The sequence below is a fragment of the Gymnogyps californianus genome, chromosome 1 (genome assembly GCF_018139145.2).
Source record: "Gymnogyps californianus isolate 813 chromosome 1, ASM1813914v2, whole genome shotgun sequence".
NCBI lineage: Eukaryota > Metazoa > Chordata > Aves > Accipitriformes > Cathartidae > Gymnogyps > Gymnogyps californianus.
In genome coordinates, this window is record NC_059471.1 from 203,989,545 (window position 1) to 204,009,174 (window position 19,630).

Consider the following 19,630-nt stretch of genomic DNA (forward strand, 5'->3'; position numbering starts at 1 on the left):
TTCTCATTACACTACAGAGATAACAAGCCTACTTTTCTTGTTTAACAATGTGTGCATTGCTCCTATTAATGTTAACTGGTTATACTCAAGCAGTGATGAGCCAACAGTCCTGCTGACTTTAAAAGCAAACCCAGCTTGTTAGTTACTGTTGCTTAATACTTCCTATCTGTTAGTTTGTTGTCTCTGTTGCTCAAAACCAAGCTGAGAATTGTCCTCTTAGCCTTGTTTACATACTAGAGGGGGAAAAAAAAGCACGTTGGTAGCCAGAAAATTCTTTAAGTGAACAAGAGAAGGACAGACTTATTGTTTGTATGCCTACACAAGTGTATCATACTCAAAGAAATGCGGAATGGGGGTGGGAACTGAAGGAACAAGAGACAACCATGAAAGGCGAGAGGATGAGAAGGCTGGACTTGCATATTAATAAGAACTCTCCTTTAATTGGAAATTTCCTTTCACTACATTGTTCTTTTTCCTTTTTCCACCACCCATCTTTTTTTTTTCTTCCTCTGCCTTATGTGTTATTTCTCGTTTGTTCCATTCTGTGCAAGAGCAGCATGAAGTTGGCTCATATCTTGATTTCTGAGAAAGTGCAGTTCAGAGAGCATGCTACCACACAGTGGGAAAAGCAGTGCTGAAAGTAACTGGTATAGAAATCAGGGCAAAAGCTTCTAACATCTCTCTGCTGAAGGAAGAATTTTGAATTATTCTCAGAAAGATGACAATATCATGTTTACAGGATTGCTGCTAGGTAACTTTTTCTTCTGTACAAATGTATTCCATTCACATCTGAAAAGTTAATGTCTTCTTGTGTAAGTGGCATATTTCAAAGCTAGCTGAAAAGGAAACAAACCAAACATCTGTGGGGTGTCAGGTGACTGGTCCAAACTGTATTATAAACATGTAAAAATGTAATTCCATAATTTGGTATTTTCGCCTTCTTCTCCCCTGCTGTTGTCCCTCCTTTCTGGGTAAGTCATATCACCTAAATCTCATAGTGCCCTTTCCCAGAGTGAATGAGCTCTATGGTAATCCTTGTAATAAAACTATTTCTTTTTAGAAGAAAATTCTTTTAAACCTATTTATAGGACAGCTGCTCCTATATTATGTTCAAAGAGAGACAGCCAGAAATGAATACATTCTGATCCAGTCCACAGTTCTTTATGTATGTTGTATACTGATTTTACAAATGCCTTCTTTTGCTATTTAGTCTGTCTTCTCTTTTGACTCATCATTTATTTTTGAAAAAGCAAAGTTACACATGATAAGACATATATTGAAATAAGAATGTAGAATTTCACTGAAATGAGTGGATTCAAATAAACATAATCCAGGGTAGATCCATTCTTAACAACCACATACCTTGAATTATTTCTGTATTTTTTTTAATTTTCACTTACTCCTTGTGTTCTCAGGAAAGGAATTACACTGTCAAGAGTCTGAGAAATAAGGTGGGTTTTTTTTTTTTTTTTCTGAAATACATCTAGCCCCTACTGACCTTAATTTACTCTCCAGTTAGGTAATTGCACATGGTAATCCTCCATACATACATACAGAGTCTCAGCGATTTTTTTGCACTTTTGCATTAGCATCCTCTGAGTGGCCCTTCAGTGTGGGTGGGGTGGGGAGGAAACAACAAAACCCAGAAAGAATTCAGTACCAAAATATGTGCCCATTAGAATGGAAACAAATTGACTGTGTAGCATACACCCACCTGGTCCTAACATAATTCCTTCTCTGTGCACTAGCAGATTGTTCCCTCACCCTGATTATGTTGCTGACGTTATGCTCGTGAGGGAAATTCCTTTCTGACTCCAGATTTGATGAATTTATAATCCTGTTGATGTAAGCAAAGCTCACTGTACTGATCTAAGACCCAATTGTCCAATCAGTTCTACATATAGACCTCTATTGAAGTAAACAAAATTGCACACAAGTAGCTGAAAAGATGATTGGGACCCTGTTACGGTTTCTGCTCTATAGCCATAGCTACAAAGTTAACTTTAAGCCAGCAGCACCCCTGACAAAGAAAAAAACCAGTCTCATCATTTTCTCCATCATCAGCTGCTTGTTTCTACCATTCTCTGTACAGGCACAAGCATTCATACAGGAGCACAACTGAACCAATGAAGTTAAAATTAGCCTGGAAACAAAGGGTAAATATATGATCTGCTTTTTAACATTCAACTATTATTAATTTTCATGCATCTAAACTTTCTCAGCAGAAAGCCTTCAAAATTTCAGTACAGCGTTCTGTTGCCTGACCTATGACACCGAACTATCACTAAGAGACTAACCACAAGGGAGACATGTAACGTGTCAACATTGCACATTACCTGAGTAGTAGTTTACACTGGAAATGTTTTTTTCCTGTGTTCTTTTATGATGGATGGGACACAAAAGTATTCTACATTGTGGTACCTCCTCTTTGAGTTGTCTAGCTTTATCTTTCTGTTTCTGTCCAACTCCTAAGATGAACTAACCATAACTAGGGATTCAGTTTTCTGTGTAGTTGAAATCTCAATGATCCAGTTACTTAAGACCAGTGATTACTGCTAGTTCTCTTCACTCTCATAATACCTTGACTGCATCCGCTTTTAGATCTTCATCCCTATGGATTCTTTGTCTTGCCATTTAGGGAGGCAGTTCTGCCTCAAAATTTAATGACTGTCCGGTTATCTTTCAGTTATTATACCTTTGAACTCCAGTCCCACGTGAAGGTAAGCCAGGCAAGCCTCATACTCATACTGGAGTTTTTGATATGACCCAGATCATCTTCTGCACTAGGCATAAGTTATAGACAACACAAAATTTCAGTCATAATGCTGTCAAAAATTGAACCATGCTATGCACAGCACAAGTAAGAAGTGACAGTTTTCAACAGGTCATTACTAGGCCAAATTTGAATAGAGCCTAGTATCATGGGCAACAAGACGTCGGCAGGAAAAAAACAATTCTGAAGAGTTGTCCATCATGACAATAAAATAACTTAGTGAGAATCAGAATTAAGGAAACCTAATTTCCCTGGATTTGTGTCATGAGGTTAATTGGTTTTGTCATCTAACCCCACACAGGTCTTGGGACAAGCTAAAGCTGATCTTGCCCTGGCTGCTGCCAAGGAGGCAGATCGCCACCTCCACCTCCTCCGTTTCTCTCCTTTTCTTCTCACAGCTCCCAGCATTTCGCGGCAACAGGGTGATCACTTCCCTACTCTGACCACAAACCAAGACGTCTGGGGAGCGAAGCGGTGTTTACCAAAATTAATGTCCAGTTGGCTCGACGACCTGAGAAAGTCCACCTCAGCGGCAGCCCCGTAACAGATACGGACCTGCGAAAGGGGCAGCGGCTGGTCACAGGGCAAAGCCGCCCCCTCCGCCAGCTGTACAACCTGGCGCAGAGGCGCCGGGCCACGCCGGGCGCTGAGGGGCCGCTCCGCGCCTCAGACGCCTTCCCGCCGGGCCCGCGCCGCCACCTGCCGCTGCCCCGCCCCCGCCTTTCCGGCCGCGGCCCCGCCGGCAGGGCCGCGCCTGCGCAGTTGGCGGCGGCGGCGCGGGGCGGGCGGCGCGAGGGCTCGGGGTGCTGCTGCTGCCGGCCGGTGTCCGGCGCGCGGTCGAAGACTGGCGGCGGCGGGGCCGGGGCCGGGGCTGCTGGGGAGCGGCGCGCCCGCCGCGGAGCGTGCGACGCAGGGCGATGAACTCGCGCAAAGGTACCGTGCTGTGCCGGGCGGCGGGGCGGGAGCGGGGGGGCTGCGCGGCCGCCGCTCACGCCGGCTCCCGGCTGTTCTCTTCTCCCCGGCAGTGCTGGCCCTGCAGGCCCGTAGGCGGCGTCCTAAGCAGTCCGCGGCGGCCGGCAGGAGGGACAAGCACCCGCCGCCCCACAAAAAGTGAGTACGGGGACTCCCGACCCGGCGGGACGGAGCCTCTCTCCCCGGGACAGCTTCGTTGTCTGTTCTTCCCTCACGCTTTTCCCCCGCCGCCCCGTAACGTCTGTCAGGGCAGTCCCGCGGCCCGGCCCCTCTGCCCCCGCGCAGTCCCTGCCCCAGTGCTTGCTCTCACGGGGGAGCTCCCCCGCTCCTGCCGCTGCCGGGACAGACGGCAGCTCCCCCGGCAGAGCACGCTCCCCCGGCTCGCACTGCGCCGGGGCCGGGCCCTCCCACGGGGGGTGTCGCCACATCCCCCCGGGCACCGTCCATAGCCCTGGCCCCGGGCTCAGTCTCCTTCGGGCAGGGCCTCCCCGTGCCACAGGGACCGGCCTTCCTCCTCTGTGGAAACCTGCGCCGGGCACTCCGGCCTCGCCCTGGGGTTTGCTGCGGCGCTCATCTCTGAGAAACCCCTGTTTGTCGGGGATCTGCACAGACTTGGTCTTTACAGCCCTCGTGTCCCTTTTTAATCACTCTCCGATTCCCTCATCTTCACGGTCTTCTTTCCCTCCTTGTGCTTTCTGTTCTGAGATTTCTTCCTGACGGCATTGTCCCGTCTATAGGTAGTCCTTTTCTCATCCTGCTCGCTGCCTCCTGCTCGGTACCGTCAGATTATGTCGTGTTCCCAGATGTGTCTAATTGCCAGCAACGCTGATACCAGTATTTTGTTGTTGTTGTTGTTGTTTAAATCTCTGTTGGTCTTGCAGAAACAGACAGAAGTCATGGTTTGTTTTTTCCCCCACGTCTTCTGCTAACCCTTCATTTTCTTGTCACTATTCAATTCATCTTTTCTCATTCTCATGATACCTGTTTTCACTGAACCATGTAGGAACGTTCTCCCATCTCAATAGTGTTCCCACTTTAACTGTTCTTTCCTAGGACAATGTGGCTTTGGACTCCTCCCTATTTTATTTTTTCTCTTCATAGGATTATGTACTTCTCTCACTAACTTTTACTGTATTTGTTCAGTGAGACTTTATTGGTGACCCATTAAATCACCAACAGACTCTTGTCTTTGTTTTTGTTGCTTGGGGATCCAGTCTACCTGCTTTGTTTTGACAGGGAAACATATGTTCTGATGTTCCTCATCCCCCTCTCCTACTAGTCGGCAAGCCTTTAGAACTAGGAAGCAGGGTATGGTGGGTGGATGGATATATATGTGATGGGGTAAAGATGTTGCTATGTGCTATAGCAAATGATTCAAGGGGCAAGGTCTTTTTCTTTCTGATTACTATAGAAAGAAATAAGAATACATCCCTGACCCTAGAGGTTTTTTTTTTTTTTAGTTATGACGACTGGGCTTTCTTTCCCCTTTGAGATGGGTAAAAATAATGTAGGATGAAATGCTGGTGTAGTGCTTGTCAGGTTTTGACAGCTAACTTTTGTTCACATCCTGTTCTGCTACTGCTGTTTCCTCCAGTGTTGTATGAAAGCTGCATTATGCTTTCAGTTGTGTGAATTTGGAGTTATTGCAATGGAAACAAATTTTACGTGCAAGATATGCAGTCTGATTGGATTGGTTCCCTTGTTTCCAAAAACTTTTTGGGAAGTCAGTTTGTAACATTACATGGATTTGTTTTGCCACTTTGAAAACAGGAATAGGTTAAATTTTATAATGACTCTAGGTTCAGAATTGTTTTTGTAGCTTTCAGCTAAGTCTTAACCACAAGATTATTAATAAACTTATGTTCTACTTAGATGATACAGCGTTTAATACACTTCTTAGCGGGGCTGCCTTGGGATGTCTTGCTGAATGAGTCTGTCAAAAGTTTGCTTTCACAGACACTTAGTAAGCGCAGAACTGGTACTCTTTTCGTGTTTGCTGAAGAAACTGGCTACTGTTAAGTCAGGGTGCGCAGTCAGTAGCTGGCCATTTGCCAAACTGAGTCAGCATTTCCAGATGCAATGGCCCAATCTGTTCAGTTGCCTCGGGAAACAGTGGTTTTGCTGTGGTAGACAACAGAGCCATCATTTCTTTTCTGCTATGTATGTTTTCTTTTCTCTTCAAACCACTTTTATGCTATGGAGACCTCCTACTCTGTTTTATGCTTCTTTATGAAAAGGAAACTCCTTTCAAGTTTTTAAGGCTCCTTGCATATGGCTAAATAGTTTAGGCCCCCAAAGTAAAGCCAGCATCAGACATTATTTCAGAAGACAATCTCAACAAAAGTATCTTTTTTGTCCTGTTCCTAGCCTTGGTTTAAATCCAACTGCTACAGCATATACTAGTGTGTTAAAGCCGTACAGTATCTGTGATGCATATCAAATGCACAGTAGCTGCAAATGAAAATGTTGATTTGAGGGGTGGAAATTCTATACCATAAGTTCCCTGTAGTGAACTTTTTCACTACGTGAAAATTGTGACTTGGTTTTGAATCCAAAGCTGTTTTTTTTTTTTTTTTTTTTTTTTTTTTAACTGTGGTTCCTAGGAAGACTCTTCTCTGCTGGATCGTAGCGTTATGGAGCAACTTCCATTGTTGCTGGTAACAATGTGTTTCAAAGGAACCGCAGGATTCCTCTTCTAGAATTGGCTAGGAGAGTTATATCGCATTGTAGCTTACTTGCAGGCTTTGTTTGAAGAGTATTGAGATGATGACACAAGAAGAAGAAAAAATTACAGTGCTCTTTAACGCTGAATAGCTTTTTGTCTGTTATGACCTTAATTGCCATAGAAGGCTGTGAGATCCATCCTGTAACTGCTCAGTGTTGACCCCTTAAGTCAATGATGAGAACTGGTGGAGGTGAATCCATATTTTTTATGTAATAGGGTGGAAAAATAAGAAAGTAGAAGTAGCTCATGTTCTGAAGAGAAAGCACTTTTTCTTGAATCAAGACTATGTCTAAAATTGCATGTAACAATAAAATCTACTTGGTATGGCCTTACTTTGAATTCAGTCATCTGGGCTACTGAAAAAGAATAATATCTCACTATTTTAAGATAACAGCACTTGATTTTGGTTATAATAGATGGACTTGCATGCAATGTGTACAAACAGCTTATGTATTTTTTTTTGTCGGACAAAAGATTAATCAAAATGGTTAATTCAGGTCCTCTGTGAATTATTTCTCCTTAAAATGGAGATCTGCATTGAGAGAGGTCTATGAAATTGTGTTTTTGAAAGATGCCTGAGTCTGTATTCAGAGATAAACTTGCTTACAGGTAGACAAGCCTGTTTACTGTCCTTTACTTAGTGCTAACAGAAGCCAGTTATGCAAGAGATGGCCTCAGGTATGTCTACCTTTTCCATTCAGCAAAATGGTAGGCTGTTCTTTATATTCAGACTAGTACTGGCTTCAACTGGAACAAACTTCTATCTTGGATATTTTTATTTTGCTTGGCTTTATTTCTGGGTGAGTATGACAAAAACCAAGTGAATACCCAATCAGAGATTTGTCATCTTTAACACATTTACTATAAGTTTTTATCCAAAGTTAAAGGTTAGAGTTTTGTGTGTAAAAAAAAATCCAGATGATGATGTGTGGACGTATGGAGACAGGATTAAGTGTGTTGAATACTTCAATACAAATGCATAAATCCAGATTGACTTTTCAAAATTCAGTTTTCTTGTAGAGTAGGTTTTTTGGTTTTGTCTTTGAGCAATACTTTAGAACAGGTGATAGAGACCATGCAATACTGCTTTATAGTGGTGAAGAGTATGTATGTTAGATGAAATGGGAAGTGCCAAATTTCTGTACTGTGCACTTCCACATTACTAACTTCTTGGACCCACAGATATTGTACAGCTATCAACTTTTTGGATATATGACATTACTATGGAATCTTAAATGTCTGAAAATCATTCGCTGCTTTTGTTTGTCAGTGTTTCTCTACCACAGTGTTTTTCAGCCTCTTTCAGTAACTCTTTGAGAATAAAAATACCCATCTTGCACAGTGTTACAGCGGCTTTCATTAGCTTCATTTATTTTTTGCATGCAGAAGTTTTGCAAACCCTCCCCGTGCTTTTTCATTAGCTCTTTTGCAAGGGTGAGAGGGTGAGGGTGGAAGTGTGTATATGTGAAATATGTGAAATGGGCTTTTTTTTGACCACCAGTGGTCTGAGGCCACAATATATGGATATCCTAGAGTGGATATATATCCTAGGGTGGATCAGCTTAGGAAGTCCATTCAGTGTTGTTTTGGATATTTACTCAAAATGTGATGTTGATGGGAATTGCTTCTCTCCCCTTCTTTCTTAACAGCCTTTTGTCTTCTTGCTAAGAATATTTTAATTGGAGCTTTGTCTTCCTGTTTCTGTCAAATTTTAAGATTTCATTAAGCTACCTATACTGCAGGGCTGTGACTTTCTGTCTTGGTTATTTGCCCTCTTGGTGTATGTGGGTTTCAGGTGCTTAACATTGTGCCTTCTTTAAGAGTACAATATACAAAAAGATTCAGCTGAAAGCAGCAAAGTTGATTTTAGTTGTCTCGATATAATACTAATAATTCTTTTGTAAAGATGTAGATAATTGCATGTATTGAGATTACAGAAATTTAATTTAAAGAAAATGTTGTCACATGTTTGATCTTGAATGCCTGAGTCAGTCCAATGTTCACCTTTGTAATGTGATAATAAAACACATATCAAAGACTTTTTGTGGGATCCAGTGGAACCTAGAGTAAATTTCGGTGTAAAGTAGCACGTGTATTACAAAGTGTGTTCATATTTCTGTTTTGAACTCTGTGTCATGTAGTAAGAAAACATCCTGCAGCTCTAATAAACTTAATTTCTGAAATGGGAATGGCTCCAGAATTTCTAATATTCTGTACAGGTCTACTTGCAGATTTGTATAATGAAAGTAGTTATTGTCATGTAAGTGTCAGGACATCTGTTATCAAAGAATTATCTGATCATACAAATTTGCCAAGATTCATGCCTTTTTCATAGAACAGAATCATAGAACAGCCCAGGTTAGAAGTGACCTTGAAAGATCATCTGGTCCAAGCTTTTGTGGGAAAGGGAGCCTAGATGACATTGTCTAGCACCTTGTCCAGCCACGTCTTGAAAATCTCCAGCGTGGGGACTCCACCGTGTCCCTGGGGTTGTTGTTCCAGTGGTTGATTGTTCTTACTGTAAAAAATTTCTTTCTTATACCAGGATGAAACCTCTCCCAGTGCAACTTGTACCAGTTGCCCCTTGTCCTTTCTGTGTGGCTCCTTGTGGAAAGAGAGACTCATCCTCTTTGTAGCCACCCTTTAAGTACTTGAATACTATGATGAGTTCTTCCTTGAGCCTTCTCTTCTGCAGGAAGAAGAGGCCTAACTCCTTCAGTCTTTCCTCAAAGGGTTCTCCAGCCCTTTGATCATCTTCATGGCCCTCCTTTGGACCATCTGCAATCTGTCCATGTATTTTTTGAATTATAGGGACCATAACCGGACGCACTACTCCAGATGTGACCTGAGAAGCGCTGAGTAGAGTGGGATGATTACATCTCTACCTCTGCTAGTAATGCCCCTGCGGATGCAGCCCAGGGTTAGATTTGCCTTCATTGCTGCGGTGACTTGTGTTCAGCTTTGTTGTCCACCACGACCCCCAGGTCCCTGTCAGGAAGGCTGGTCCCCAGCCATGCACATCCTAGCCTGTACTGGGCTCCTTGCTTATGTCAGGTTTTGAACAGGCAATGAATAGAGTCCCATCCTGGGACCTTAATTTCATTTGTAATAATTTTATTTGATGAAATAACATTGCTTTTAGTATAACGGTTGTTTTATTAAGGAAAATACCCTGGTTCAGCACAGTTATGTTAAACGAGAGTGCCTTAGTGGGGAAGGGAAAATGACTGCGTTTTGTGTTTTAGATCACAGTGAGATGAGCTGTTGGGGTGTAATGTTCGTGATGACTGGGCCACTTGTTCTGCAGTGCATTTTTATTTTTTTAACTCTCATTTAGTGTAACTACAGAGTAGGATGGTAATAAATTTTGTGGACAAGGCCTGGACATGGATTTTGAAATATAAACATCTCTCTTTTCCTTTTGTTCTCAAGATGATGACAGACTGTAGAAGCTATCAGCTTTTTTTTTTTAAACTACAATTTGAAGATGTATATGACAATCTTTACTGAATAAATAAGAATGTCAGGTTGTATAACAAATGTAATTTGGTTTGATAAAGACTGGACCAAATCAAATTATTTTTGGTTTTGGACAACTTCACTGAATTCCCACACATTAACATGAAGGAAAGATTTCCTTTATTACTTGGCTTCTTCTTGGTGCCCTAAATATGCTTTGTGACCATTGCAATGATTTAGTGTGTGTGGAAAAAAGATTGGAAGGCATGCATACAATCCTTTTTGATGGCCATAGATTATCTAGACATAGGGCAAAAGTAAAACCTGGAGAGAAGCCTGTTCTTCTCATGGCTAAGCTAAATATTCAACTTTTTGATTGCTGCCTTACAGCATGAATCTTCTCAGATAAAGTTTATGGTCAATCTCAAGCATTTTCTGGAGCAGTAAGAGTTGTAGAAGTGTGTCTAGCTAAGCTAGAAATTCCATTAAAGAAGTAGAAATGTGGGACAATGAGAACATTATATCAGAACATTGTATCAATTGTAAATTCTCTCCCTTTCCTCATTTAGAGGAGAACTGCTGGTCCTGTTGAACAGACACAAGACATTTGTTTTATTAATTTACTCTTAAGAGCCAAGGATTTTGTATTTAAAATCTGATTTTTGTTTTAAATTTCATTCATGTTTTTCAAGATTGCAATCTTTAAGGATTGTTGTCTTTTCACTGAGAAAGCTGGTGGCAAGGGTGAACTACTTCTATGTTAACTAGTGAACTGTAGGACAGTAGTGGAAACTGCACATGCTTCTTGTAGGCATACCTGTGCTTTGAGTGGATTCACTGATTGCTGATCTATTTATCTTCCTAATGTCTGTAATAAAAGAGTAAATCTATACCTCTACTGAAAACCATTTTCATTTGGTCTCTGGCTGTGATTGCATAAGACAATAAGCTTTAGATAGTAAGCCTTATCTAGCTTCCTTTGCCTGTCTTCTCATGTGAAAAGGCTACTAGATTTGCTGCTATGCACACAAACATATGCACGCACATATTTGTACATAATAATGTATATAGAAGTTAAAAATTATTTTAATCCTTGTTTGAAGGAAGCATGAGTCTAGGTGTGGCTGAGGAAGACTAGAAAGTTAGTGTCCAGGAAATTACAAAAGTGTTTCAATGCTTCCTCAAGTGTGTTTGTTATGCGTAGGCAAAATAATAATTTTGTATTGTGACAACTAAGTTGTTTTTCTTAAAAGCAGAATCTACTAGGTAGTCCTGTGCCCATGGGTATTCACTAAATGGATTCTGTTCACTGATCAAAGGCTACAGGTACAGCTCTTAGATTTCCTATATGAGAATGACCATGAACTTTCACAGCCTGAGGTGATCTTGTATCTGCCCCTCAATTGTAATGTGTGCGAGGTGGTTGGTTTTTTTTTTTCTTTTTTTTGTTCTTGGGATGATTTACTGAAGAATGCCAGAGAAGCTAATGTTAATTTTTAAAAGCTTTTACAGAGGAGGACTAGGAAAGATTCGGAAGGATAGTACCCAAAGTTATATCAATATCTAATGAAAGCAAATGAGGTGACCTCAGTTCTCTACAGAAGAAAGGGATAGGACTGTTAAAAATGAAAACATAACTATATAGCAGTTGTATTCATAATCATTCCCTTTTCTTACTGATTACTCCTGTTGTAATTCTGCCCAACTCTTACCTTTGTAATCTAGCCTGTATTTTAATAATCAGTAACTAATTCTGTTCTAATTGCCTATGGGGACTTTGGGAATGGGCCCCATTTTCTTAGGCTGTTTTTAAAGAAAAAAAAATTTAAAAAATCTTTTATTAATATTTGAAGGAACAAAAAATTGTCTTTCTACCTGTCTTTACAATTTCCAGTATTCATATCTTTAAAATACTGTTGCTCTCAGCCTTCATATATTTGAAGTGATAACCCTTCGTTCCTGGTTTTCCTATCGACACTTTTTTTTTTTAAAACCCTTACCCTTGTTTTCTCATTTTTCACTTTTAATCTGTTAGCAGTTATAGCACATTGTAAGAGGGATAGTTCTGTTTAAAGTTGGCAGAGCTTTGGTAGTAGTCTTCCTCCTGTGCCCCCCTTTCTACCCCAGTAATATGCCTTTTAGGATGAGCTCCGCTTTTGGGAACTATTGTGTTTGAATGGATCTCTGACAATGTGCAGAAGGTATGTGGAGAAATGGCTGGAAAGATAAGCATAGGGTAATAAAGCACATGTTACAGAGCAGAATTGCAGCAGTCTGTATCTGAGCCTAAGATAACCATAGAAAAAGTTTTTGTATTTAACAGAAGACATGAAGAACAAGGTTTTTGGCTGAAAAAGGTGGTCTACTAAGTTTCAGAGTGAACCTCTGTAAAGGTAGTAACTTTTTTGCGTTATATGTGTACTGTTTTTAATTTAGCCTACATGTTTGGAAATCCTATGATTAAAACAGCGCATATGTCTAAATACCACATATTCTGGTTTTGTCCAGCAAAGCAGCTGGCAGACTTTTGACTTTTATACCAAGGTCCTGCATAATGAAATAATGTTCTGCTAGGGAGTCTCTTTGAGTGTTAATGCTAAAGGAATCTTATCTTGAACTTGTTGGTTAAAGGCAAACCACAGAATAGACTCCGGCGAAACAATACTTCTTGACAGTATTGGTGCCTTACTGTTTTTTCCTCAACTGAAGTCAGTCGATTAAAAGTCAATAATTTGAACGTAGGAGACTAAAAGAATCAAGGGCTTCAGTTGCCTTGAGCTATTGTCAATGTTTAGTTTGCAGTTTTCTGAAATGGAAGGGAGAATTCCATAGTTAGAGGTCAATTATATTTTCCTATCCCTGAGGAAAAAATTTGATCTCTCTATTGTTCTTGTCTCAGCGATAAAGGTCAGAGCTGTCTAGGTACAATATCTGTATCTTAAATTCTGATATTAAAATCAATTGTTTACTAATTTTCAAACTGTACTAGAATTATAATGTTCTTATATTCATGGTTCTAAAGAAAATTCTCTCTTGGGACATCTCTTTTTTTTCTTCGCATTGATCAGTTTCTTCTAGTCTCCTCTCTCACCCCAGTAATTTCTGTTTAATAGTTGTGCTTGTCTCCCACTCACTACCCTCCTGCTGTTGCTCACCTATATGTGACGTTATTCCTTCTTCATAGACTGAGACATATATGTTTGTATAAAATCGTTATAGAAGAGGTTCTTAGGTAGTTGCATGGAGCCTGGACATGGGTATGATGGAAGTGCTGTTTCTGTTTCTGTGACTGGTTGCCTGAAAGGTTGCTGTAAGGGGAGTAAATGCATGGTTGAGCTGTATCTGCAAGAGAGAAGGTACAGTCAGTAGAGCAGGGTGACTCCTCCCTCTTCTAGAGTGCTTAGGAAAGAAACAACTCCAAATTCCTTTCCAGGACCTTCAGAAGGTTGGGCTTTGGTTGGGGTTTGTCCTGCTGAGCAGTGGGCAGTTACGTGGGCTGGGCCCACTCTGTTGTACTATGTGGGACTGTGGAAGTGTGTTAAGGCAGCTGGTTTTATTCCTTTCTCCTGCCGGAGTCTGAGTACCCAGTGGTCACTTATCACCTTAGGCGAGGGACAGTGGAGCAGTTTGAGATCGTGTATCCTGTAGAAACAAAACAGCAGAACACTGAATCCTAGAAAAAAATAAGGCATAAGTTATTAAAATCCAAGTAGAAAGTAATTAAAAGAATGCCAGTTAAGTGCAGCTAAGGCTGTAGTTAAGTAAGGTACATAGCAAGACAACTTTATTTAAACCAGATTTTTTTAATGGCTATTTTAATGTTTGAAAGTTAATTATAAACTATTTTAAAGTAAATTGTGCTTCTGTATAAATTATGGTTTATATTCGTGCTCACGTTAGATAGTTCACATCTTACCATCTCAAAAAAGATGATGTAGAACTAGAAATTGCTCAAAGAAGGAGGTAGTAAAGGTGATTGAGGATATTGGACAGCTTCATTGATGACTAGTGCTTTTCAGATATGTAAAGGTGGTTAAGGAGCATTTTGACATGCCTGAAAAATCATTACTGATATAGAAATGGAAGAACAAGTAACTTGCCTTTTTTCATTACAAAACAATGGTATCCAAAGAGTGACTTTAATGCAAAAAAAAGATACTACTTTTTGTACAGTACAAACGGCAGAATGTGGCTTTGCAATATGTTGTAGAGGCCAAATTATAGATGGGTTTAAGAAGGATAAGATTGGACGCTAGAACCATCAGTACTTTTTAAGTATACTACTGTTGGTGCAATTTGACTTTCCAAGCCAGTGTTTGCTGAAGCCCTGTCATGTAAGTTTGTCCTAATATAGAGTGATCCACTTGTATACTCATCTCTAAACATATGTTTCTGGCACCTAGTGGTATAATACTGGCCTAGGTATGTATTTGATCTAAATTAGTGTGGCAGCTCTTAGATTTTTAAGGCCATCTCAGTAGATCACTTGCAACATCTGATAGTATGTGTAAGCCTGACAGCGTCTGTGAGCCTAGATCCAAACGGGGCTTGAGTGATCTAACGTGTGGCACTCCTGTACCTGGCTCAGGAAGGAGCTGTGAAACTCGAGTTAGCTACTAAATCCGAGTCTACAGTGAATCAGTAGAGGTCTGTGTTTGAGAAGAGCTTTCATAAACCCAAAACCAGTAAGGGAATGATGAAGGACTGGGGAGGCATGCCAAGGAGTGCAAAATACTGAAGGAATGGGCGTGCCCGAAATGCTACTTTTCCTGTAGACTTTGATGCCATCTGCAGGTCTGAGTTTGATGCCAAAATAAGCCTGGGATTTAAAGTTGTGAATCTAAGAATTTGGGTTATTTCCTCTGTTGCTGTGAACAACTAGCCTTGTTTTAAAGTCTCAGTTCTTGTGCTTATGTAGTAGCTCAATAATCCGCTCACCTGTGAAATGAGAGTGAGATGCCTGAGGAATTTCAAGCTTATTATTTCAACCTGCCATGTGCAAGTGTCAATCACAGGATTATAGGCTGTGCTAGGCGTCGGTGTGTAAGGGATGGCCAGTAGCTTTACATCTCTTCTGCGGAATAATCAGGAGCAGCAACAGACTGATAGAGTTGGAAGACAGGTGATTAAAAGGGAAGCATTGCTATCAAGTTTCACTAATACACAGGTATCAGCACGCTGGTTGACTGTGGCCAAGTAACTCTGAGTTACAAAACAAACACGTGGTGATTTGGTCAGCATGAGGCTGTTTGGGTGATTAAATGATTTTTCTTTTTAGCATAGCAGTCACACAGCATTTTTATGAAAGAGGGAGCCCTGAGGAGATCAAAGGCTTAAACTTTCTTTCAAGTTCCCTTTCCTGGTGACACAAGGCACAGTATGACAGATCCCTGTTGCCAGAATCTTTTCCCAGGTGAATGTTTTAGAATTTTAGCGGTGTCAGGGAAACTTGGAAAAGACCAGAAGCTTCATGATACTATTATGAGTTCTAGCTCAAAAGAATAGGAATCATTTTTACAGGTAATAGTATCTGAAAAAAATTTTTATTTTGTTTTGTATTCTTTTTTTTTTTTTTAAGGTAGTCTGTTGCTTGGGATGACCTGTTTTGTATATTAGTAACACAGTGTTCCAGCACATGTTGGTGTCCAAGTCCATGATACTGGTCCTAGACACTTGATCAAATTCTACTCAAGTGCTATTAGAGCATTGCCTCCATTTTTTAATGTCAATTAGAGATTTTAATTTTTTTTTTTGTTTGTTTCCCAGAAATGTTTGCTATATAGGAACTTGTAAGTCTTGGATTGTGTCAACAGTGTTGAGAAGATGACACACAGCAATTTTGGTAGTTGCTTCCAGCACTGTGCATTTTATAGAGTCACTCTGTAATCAGGGATGAACAGTCCTGGGAACTGGGAGCTTTGTGATGAAATTGGTATTGCTGTTGTGGGCAGACATAATCTGGGCACACCTGCCAGTCAAGGCTCTTGGAGAAGATGGATGTGAAAACACAATGTGTGAAGCTCAAGTTGACTTAAAATGTGAGAGAGAGCAATAAAGAACTAGGCTGATGCTACCACTATATTTTAGATCCCCAGATACTCTTAGGTAAAGACTTTGGTCTTTAGTATGGATCAGTTACTTCTAAGTATTGCATTCTCACTGCTAATCCAAGTTGATTAGTAAATCCAGCATCTAGAAACTAGATTAAAACTACTTATTCAATAGACAATATGTATTTTTCCCCGGTTGTCTACAACAAGTATTGTTGCGAATTGATTAGTTTATCTAAAAACATTGCAACAAAGCTGGCAAACTTCCTGTATATTCGATAGGAAACATGGTGCAGAAAATAGAATTATTACTCCTGTTCTTATTATTGAGAAATAGAATAACTGTATTCTCTAATGTTTATTTCTGAAGCCAGAAAAATCAGTTTAGTGTAATGAGAATATTTGTCTTGGGAATAAAGATGTTATTCTTTTAAAGTGATCATTTTGATCTAATTTTGTGTTTCCAAAATGACTCTCACTAGCTTGTGTCTCACAGGGTGCCGTATCTTGTCCTAATTGTAGCATTACAAAAACTTGAGATAAAGAGTAAGTAGACCAGACTCCCTTCTCCTCCACCTGTACCTTCTCTGTGATAGCTACTAGTCTTAACCCTTGTCCTGCGCTTTGCTAGGCTGGTGGAAACAGAGTATTTTTAATAGCTGCAACTAAAAGGAACATTAAAATAAACAACAGCTGAATATGTGTATTGAAGCAAAAACACTTACAGATTTATTCTGAGACTTTTGCTGTTTTCATTATTGTTTTTTCCATACATCAGTGCTTGGTGTGCAGAATTCATATTATAGATCACTGGTGATTAACTGAGAATGTAGTTTGGATAGTAGAATTGAGAAAGATCAATGGATTAAATTTATTTTGGGGATAATATTTCATTCAACGAAATGCTTTGTTTTAATTTTCATTTGTTGTTTGAAATAAACATGCTTTTATGGAAAGTTTCATCTATCTCAGGAGGATTCATAGGAGAGAACATGACAATCTAAGACTAATCAGATGCAACGGTAAGTCTAGTTTTAAGACACACATTGCTGACCATTATGGCCAAAGGTGACAAGTTGTAAAGTCAGTATGGTTTGAAACTACCAGGTGAATTTGATAGAGAAATTTTGGTTGGTAATTTGATCCATCATTCTTTCTGGTAAATTAGATGTTCTCTTTCCCTGCTAGTCCATTGGAAGGCTTGACTAGCAGTCGCACATCTGTCTTGTGGGCTTTGCTGCTTCTTTTGCTACTTTTTCAGTGTCACAATCCCCAGATGTTGCTGACTTCCCTTGTAAGAAGGCCTTGAGCCTTCCATTTAATTTTGCTCTTTGCTGTGCTTGGACCTTTCTGCATCTTCTGCTAGCTTCTCTGGCCTTGGACTAGCCACCACCAGTGCCCATCATGGTAACACGGCTGAAGGCGCAAAGATAATGTGCTGTGGGGTTGCAGGAAGATGAAAGAAAATGGATTCTGGAAACCAACAACACATAAAATCAAAGCTCATTGCTTTGGAGTCAACAGGGATGCGGTTTTGGAGAGTGCAAGGATAAGAGTTTGGTACAACCAAAACTGGAACTACCTCATCACCCGCAACTTAAAAGAGCATGAGTATGTTGAGGTTGTGAATTCAAAGTAATTTAAAAAAAAAGGGGGAGGAGGGAATTTACTTTTTCCCCCCACAGAAAACTGTTGACCTTGTATGTAAGAATTCTTATATGTCATAATTTATAGCTATGTAACATTAGTTTTCTGATATTCCTTGTTTTTAGGACAGCTTGCTTAAATACTAACATGGTGTGACTGAGCATAGGGAAGCTATAAAGTATCATCATCTTCAGATGTTGTAACTGACTTCATTAATGCCACAGCAAACCAAACTTTTAAAATATTTTAAATTTTTTCACCACAGTTGATGCAGTGTCAACTCTGCCAATGTTTTATTTTTGAGAAAATGTATATGCTATAGTTCATATTTTGTAGTTGATCGGTGTAGGTAATAAATAATGGTTATGTATGTGTATATAGATAAAATATTGCCTTTACATAAGAAACTTAATTTGGGAGTCTTTAAATACCATTTAAACTCAGTACATAAAGTCTCTTAACACTCTACAAAGGTAGTAGTCTAATAGCAGGGATGAAGTGTGTAATCTCTTAGTGTTTCAGGAGAGGCTGAAAACACAAAGTAGAAAAATTGGTCCCCTCGCTTCTTTGCCTAGTAATATCACCTTTCTTCATGGGTTTGCTTCTTGTGGTGTTCTCATCAAAGCATGACAATGTTATAAGCAAGTGAAATAAAAAGGAGCAAGCTACCTTGTTTCTGTTTTAAGATGAGATGGTTTCCTTCAAACTGAATTACCATAGATAATGTGGAATTAAAACTTAATTGAGAATTAAAAGCATCTTCACCCCATTTCCCAGAATAGAATTTAATTTCTGTTTTTATTAGCAGCAACGGAAAGCGGCAAAGCCCAGATTTGCTGCCAATAAATGTATACGTAGAATATCAGAATGAAAAGTGAGTAGGTGTATAATGACATTTCCTTATCTAAGCAGATATACATGAATATGGTGGGGGGTATTAGGAGGAAGGAAATAGAAGACAGGGCAGAGGCTGAGTAAGGGGACCATTACTTCAGCAGAAAAGGGAAAGTCTGATTTACAATGTAGGGTTTCACTGACGAGGAAAAATGTGTATGCACTCCAGTTGGTGTGAGCAAACACCCAAAATGCTCAAATAAGTCTGTGAAAATTGGAAACTGAGACTTAGTGAGGTGAAGAGAACATTTCTCTGTGTGTGTGTATGTATATATAAATAAAATTGCTTGCTATTTCCCTTCCTAGTAACACATTGTTTGTCTTATTTAGAGGATGATAAATTAACTTAATTCTGAACTCACTGTTTTCTTAATGGAGGCTGAGAGGGAGGGAATCCAGTGACTATTCCAGCTGTATGCTTTCTCAGCCTGAAGTTCTTCACTGCTTATCTCCCATGTTTGCAGCATGATCCTCAGCCACCAGCTGCTGAGGTATTGTACTAATGCAGCTTGGACCTCTGTGTTTCCCCTCAGGCTAAATAGCTACTAATGGGTCCATCTGTACCTGCTCTCCTTCCAAATCTTAGAGTCTGTTCTCACCGCTTTGTTGCATCCAGGTTTCAGACAGGTTGCTTGACGCTCAAAATTTTGTTATAAGCAAAAGGAATGATCACTGTTTGCAGAGTCAAGAATTTGCAGTTAGTCTAGTGAAAGTCTTAATGGTCCAGCCAAAGAATTATTGATAGTTGAGTTACAGTGATACTAGTAATTGTTTCAAATTGCGTACAGTCAAAATGATAAATGCACAGACTTTGTAGTATCTGCTGTTTCTCTGGTGCTATGCCCACCCTTCTAAGGTGGATGGTCTCATTTGGGAGGAAGGAGGGATATGGCCAGGTGTCAGCCTCCTGAGCCCCCACTGGGAGGTCTATGAGGTTGATGCTGGTAGCTTCTTCCTCCTCATTCTGAAATCCATTCGGGTCATTTTTATATGATTCTACAAGTTGTTCTTTCTGTGCTGCCTTGTAAATGCATGTTGCAATCCATGTCAGTCCATCCAGATTTACTATATAATGGTGTATTTTACATACATTTGATACTTGTTCTTTGT

General features: G+C 40.1%; 1 protein-coding gene across 3 annotated transcripts in view; it reads left to right on the forward strand.

Annotated features, from left to right (window-relative positions):
- The first annotated feature begins 3,651 nt into the window (after window positions 1-3,651).
- The window catches only part of SRPK2 (SRSF protein kinase 2), a 151,476-nt gene continuing 135,497 nt past the window's right edge, over window positions 3,652-19,630 (forward strand). For all 3 annotated transcript variants that reach the window (XM_050898801.1, XM_050898810.1, XM_050898817.1), the window contains exons 1-2: window positions 3,652-3,706; window positions 3,799-3,883. In XM_050898801.1, the coding sequence (XP_050754758.1) occupies window positions 3,691-3,706; window positions 3,799-3,883 (101 nt within the window). In that variant the 5' untranslated portion in view covers window positions 3,652-3,690. The remainder of the gene's footprint in view (window positions 3,707-3,798; window positions 3,884-19,630) is intronic.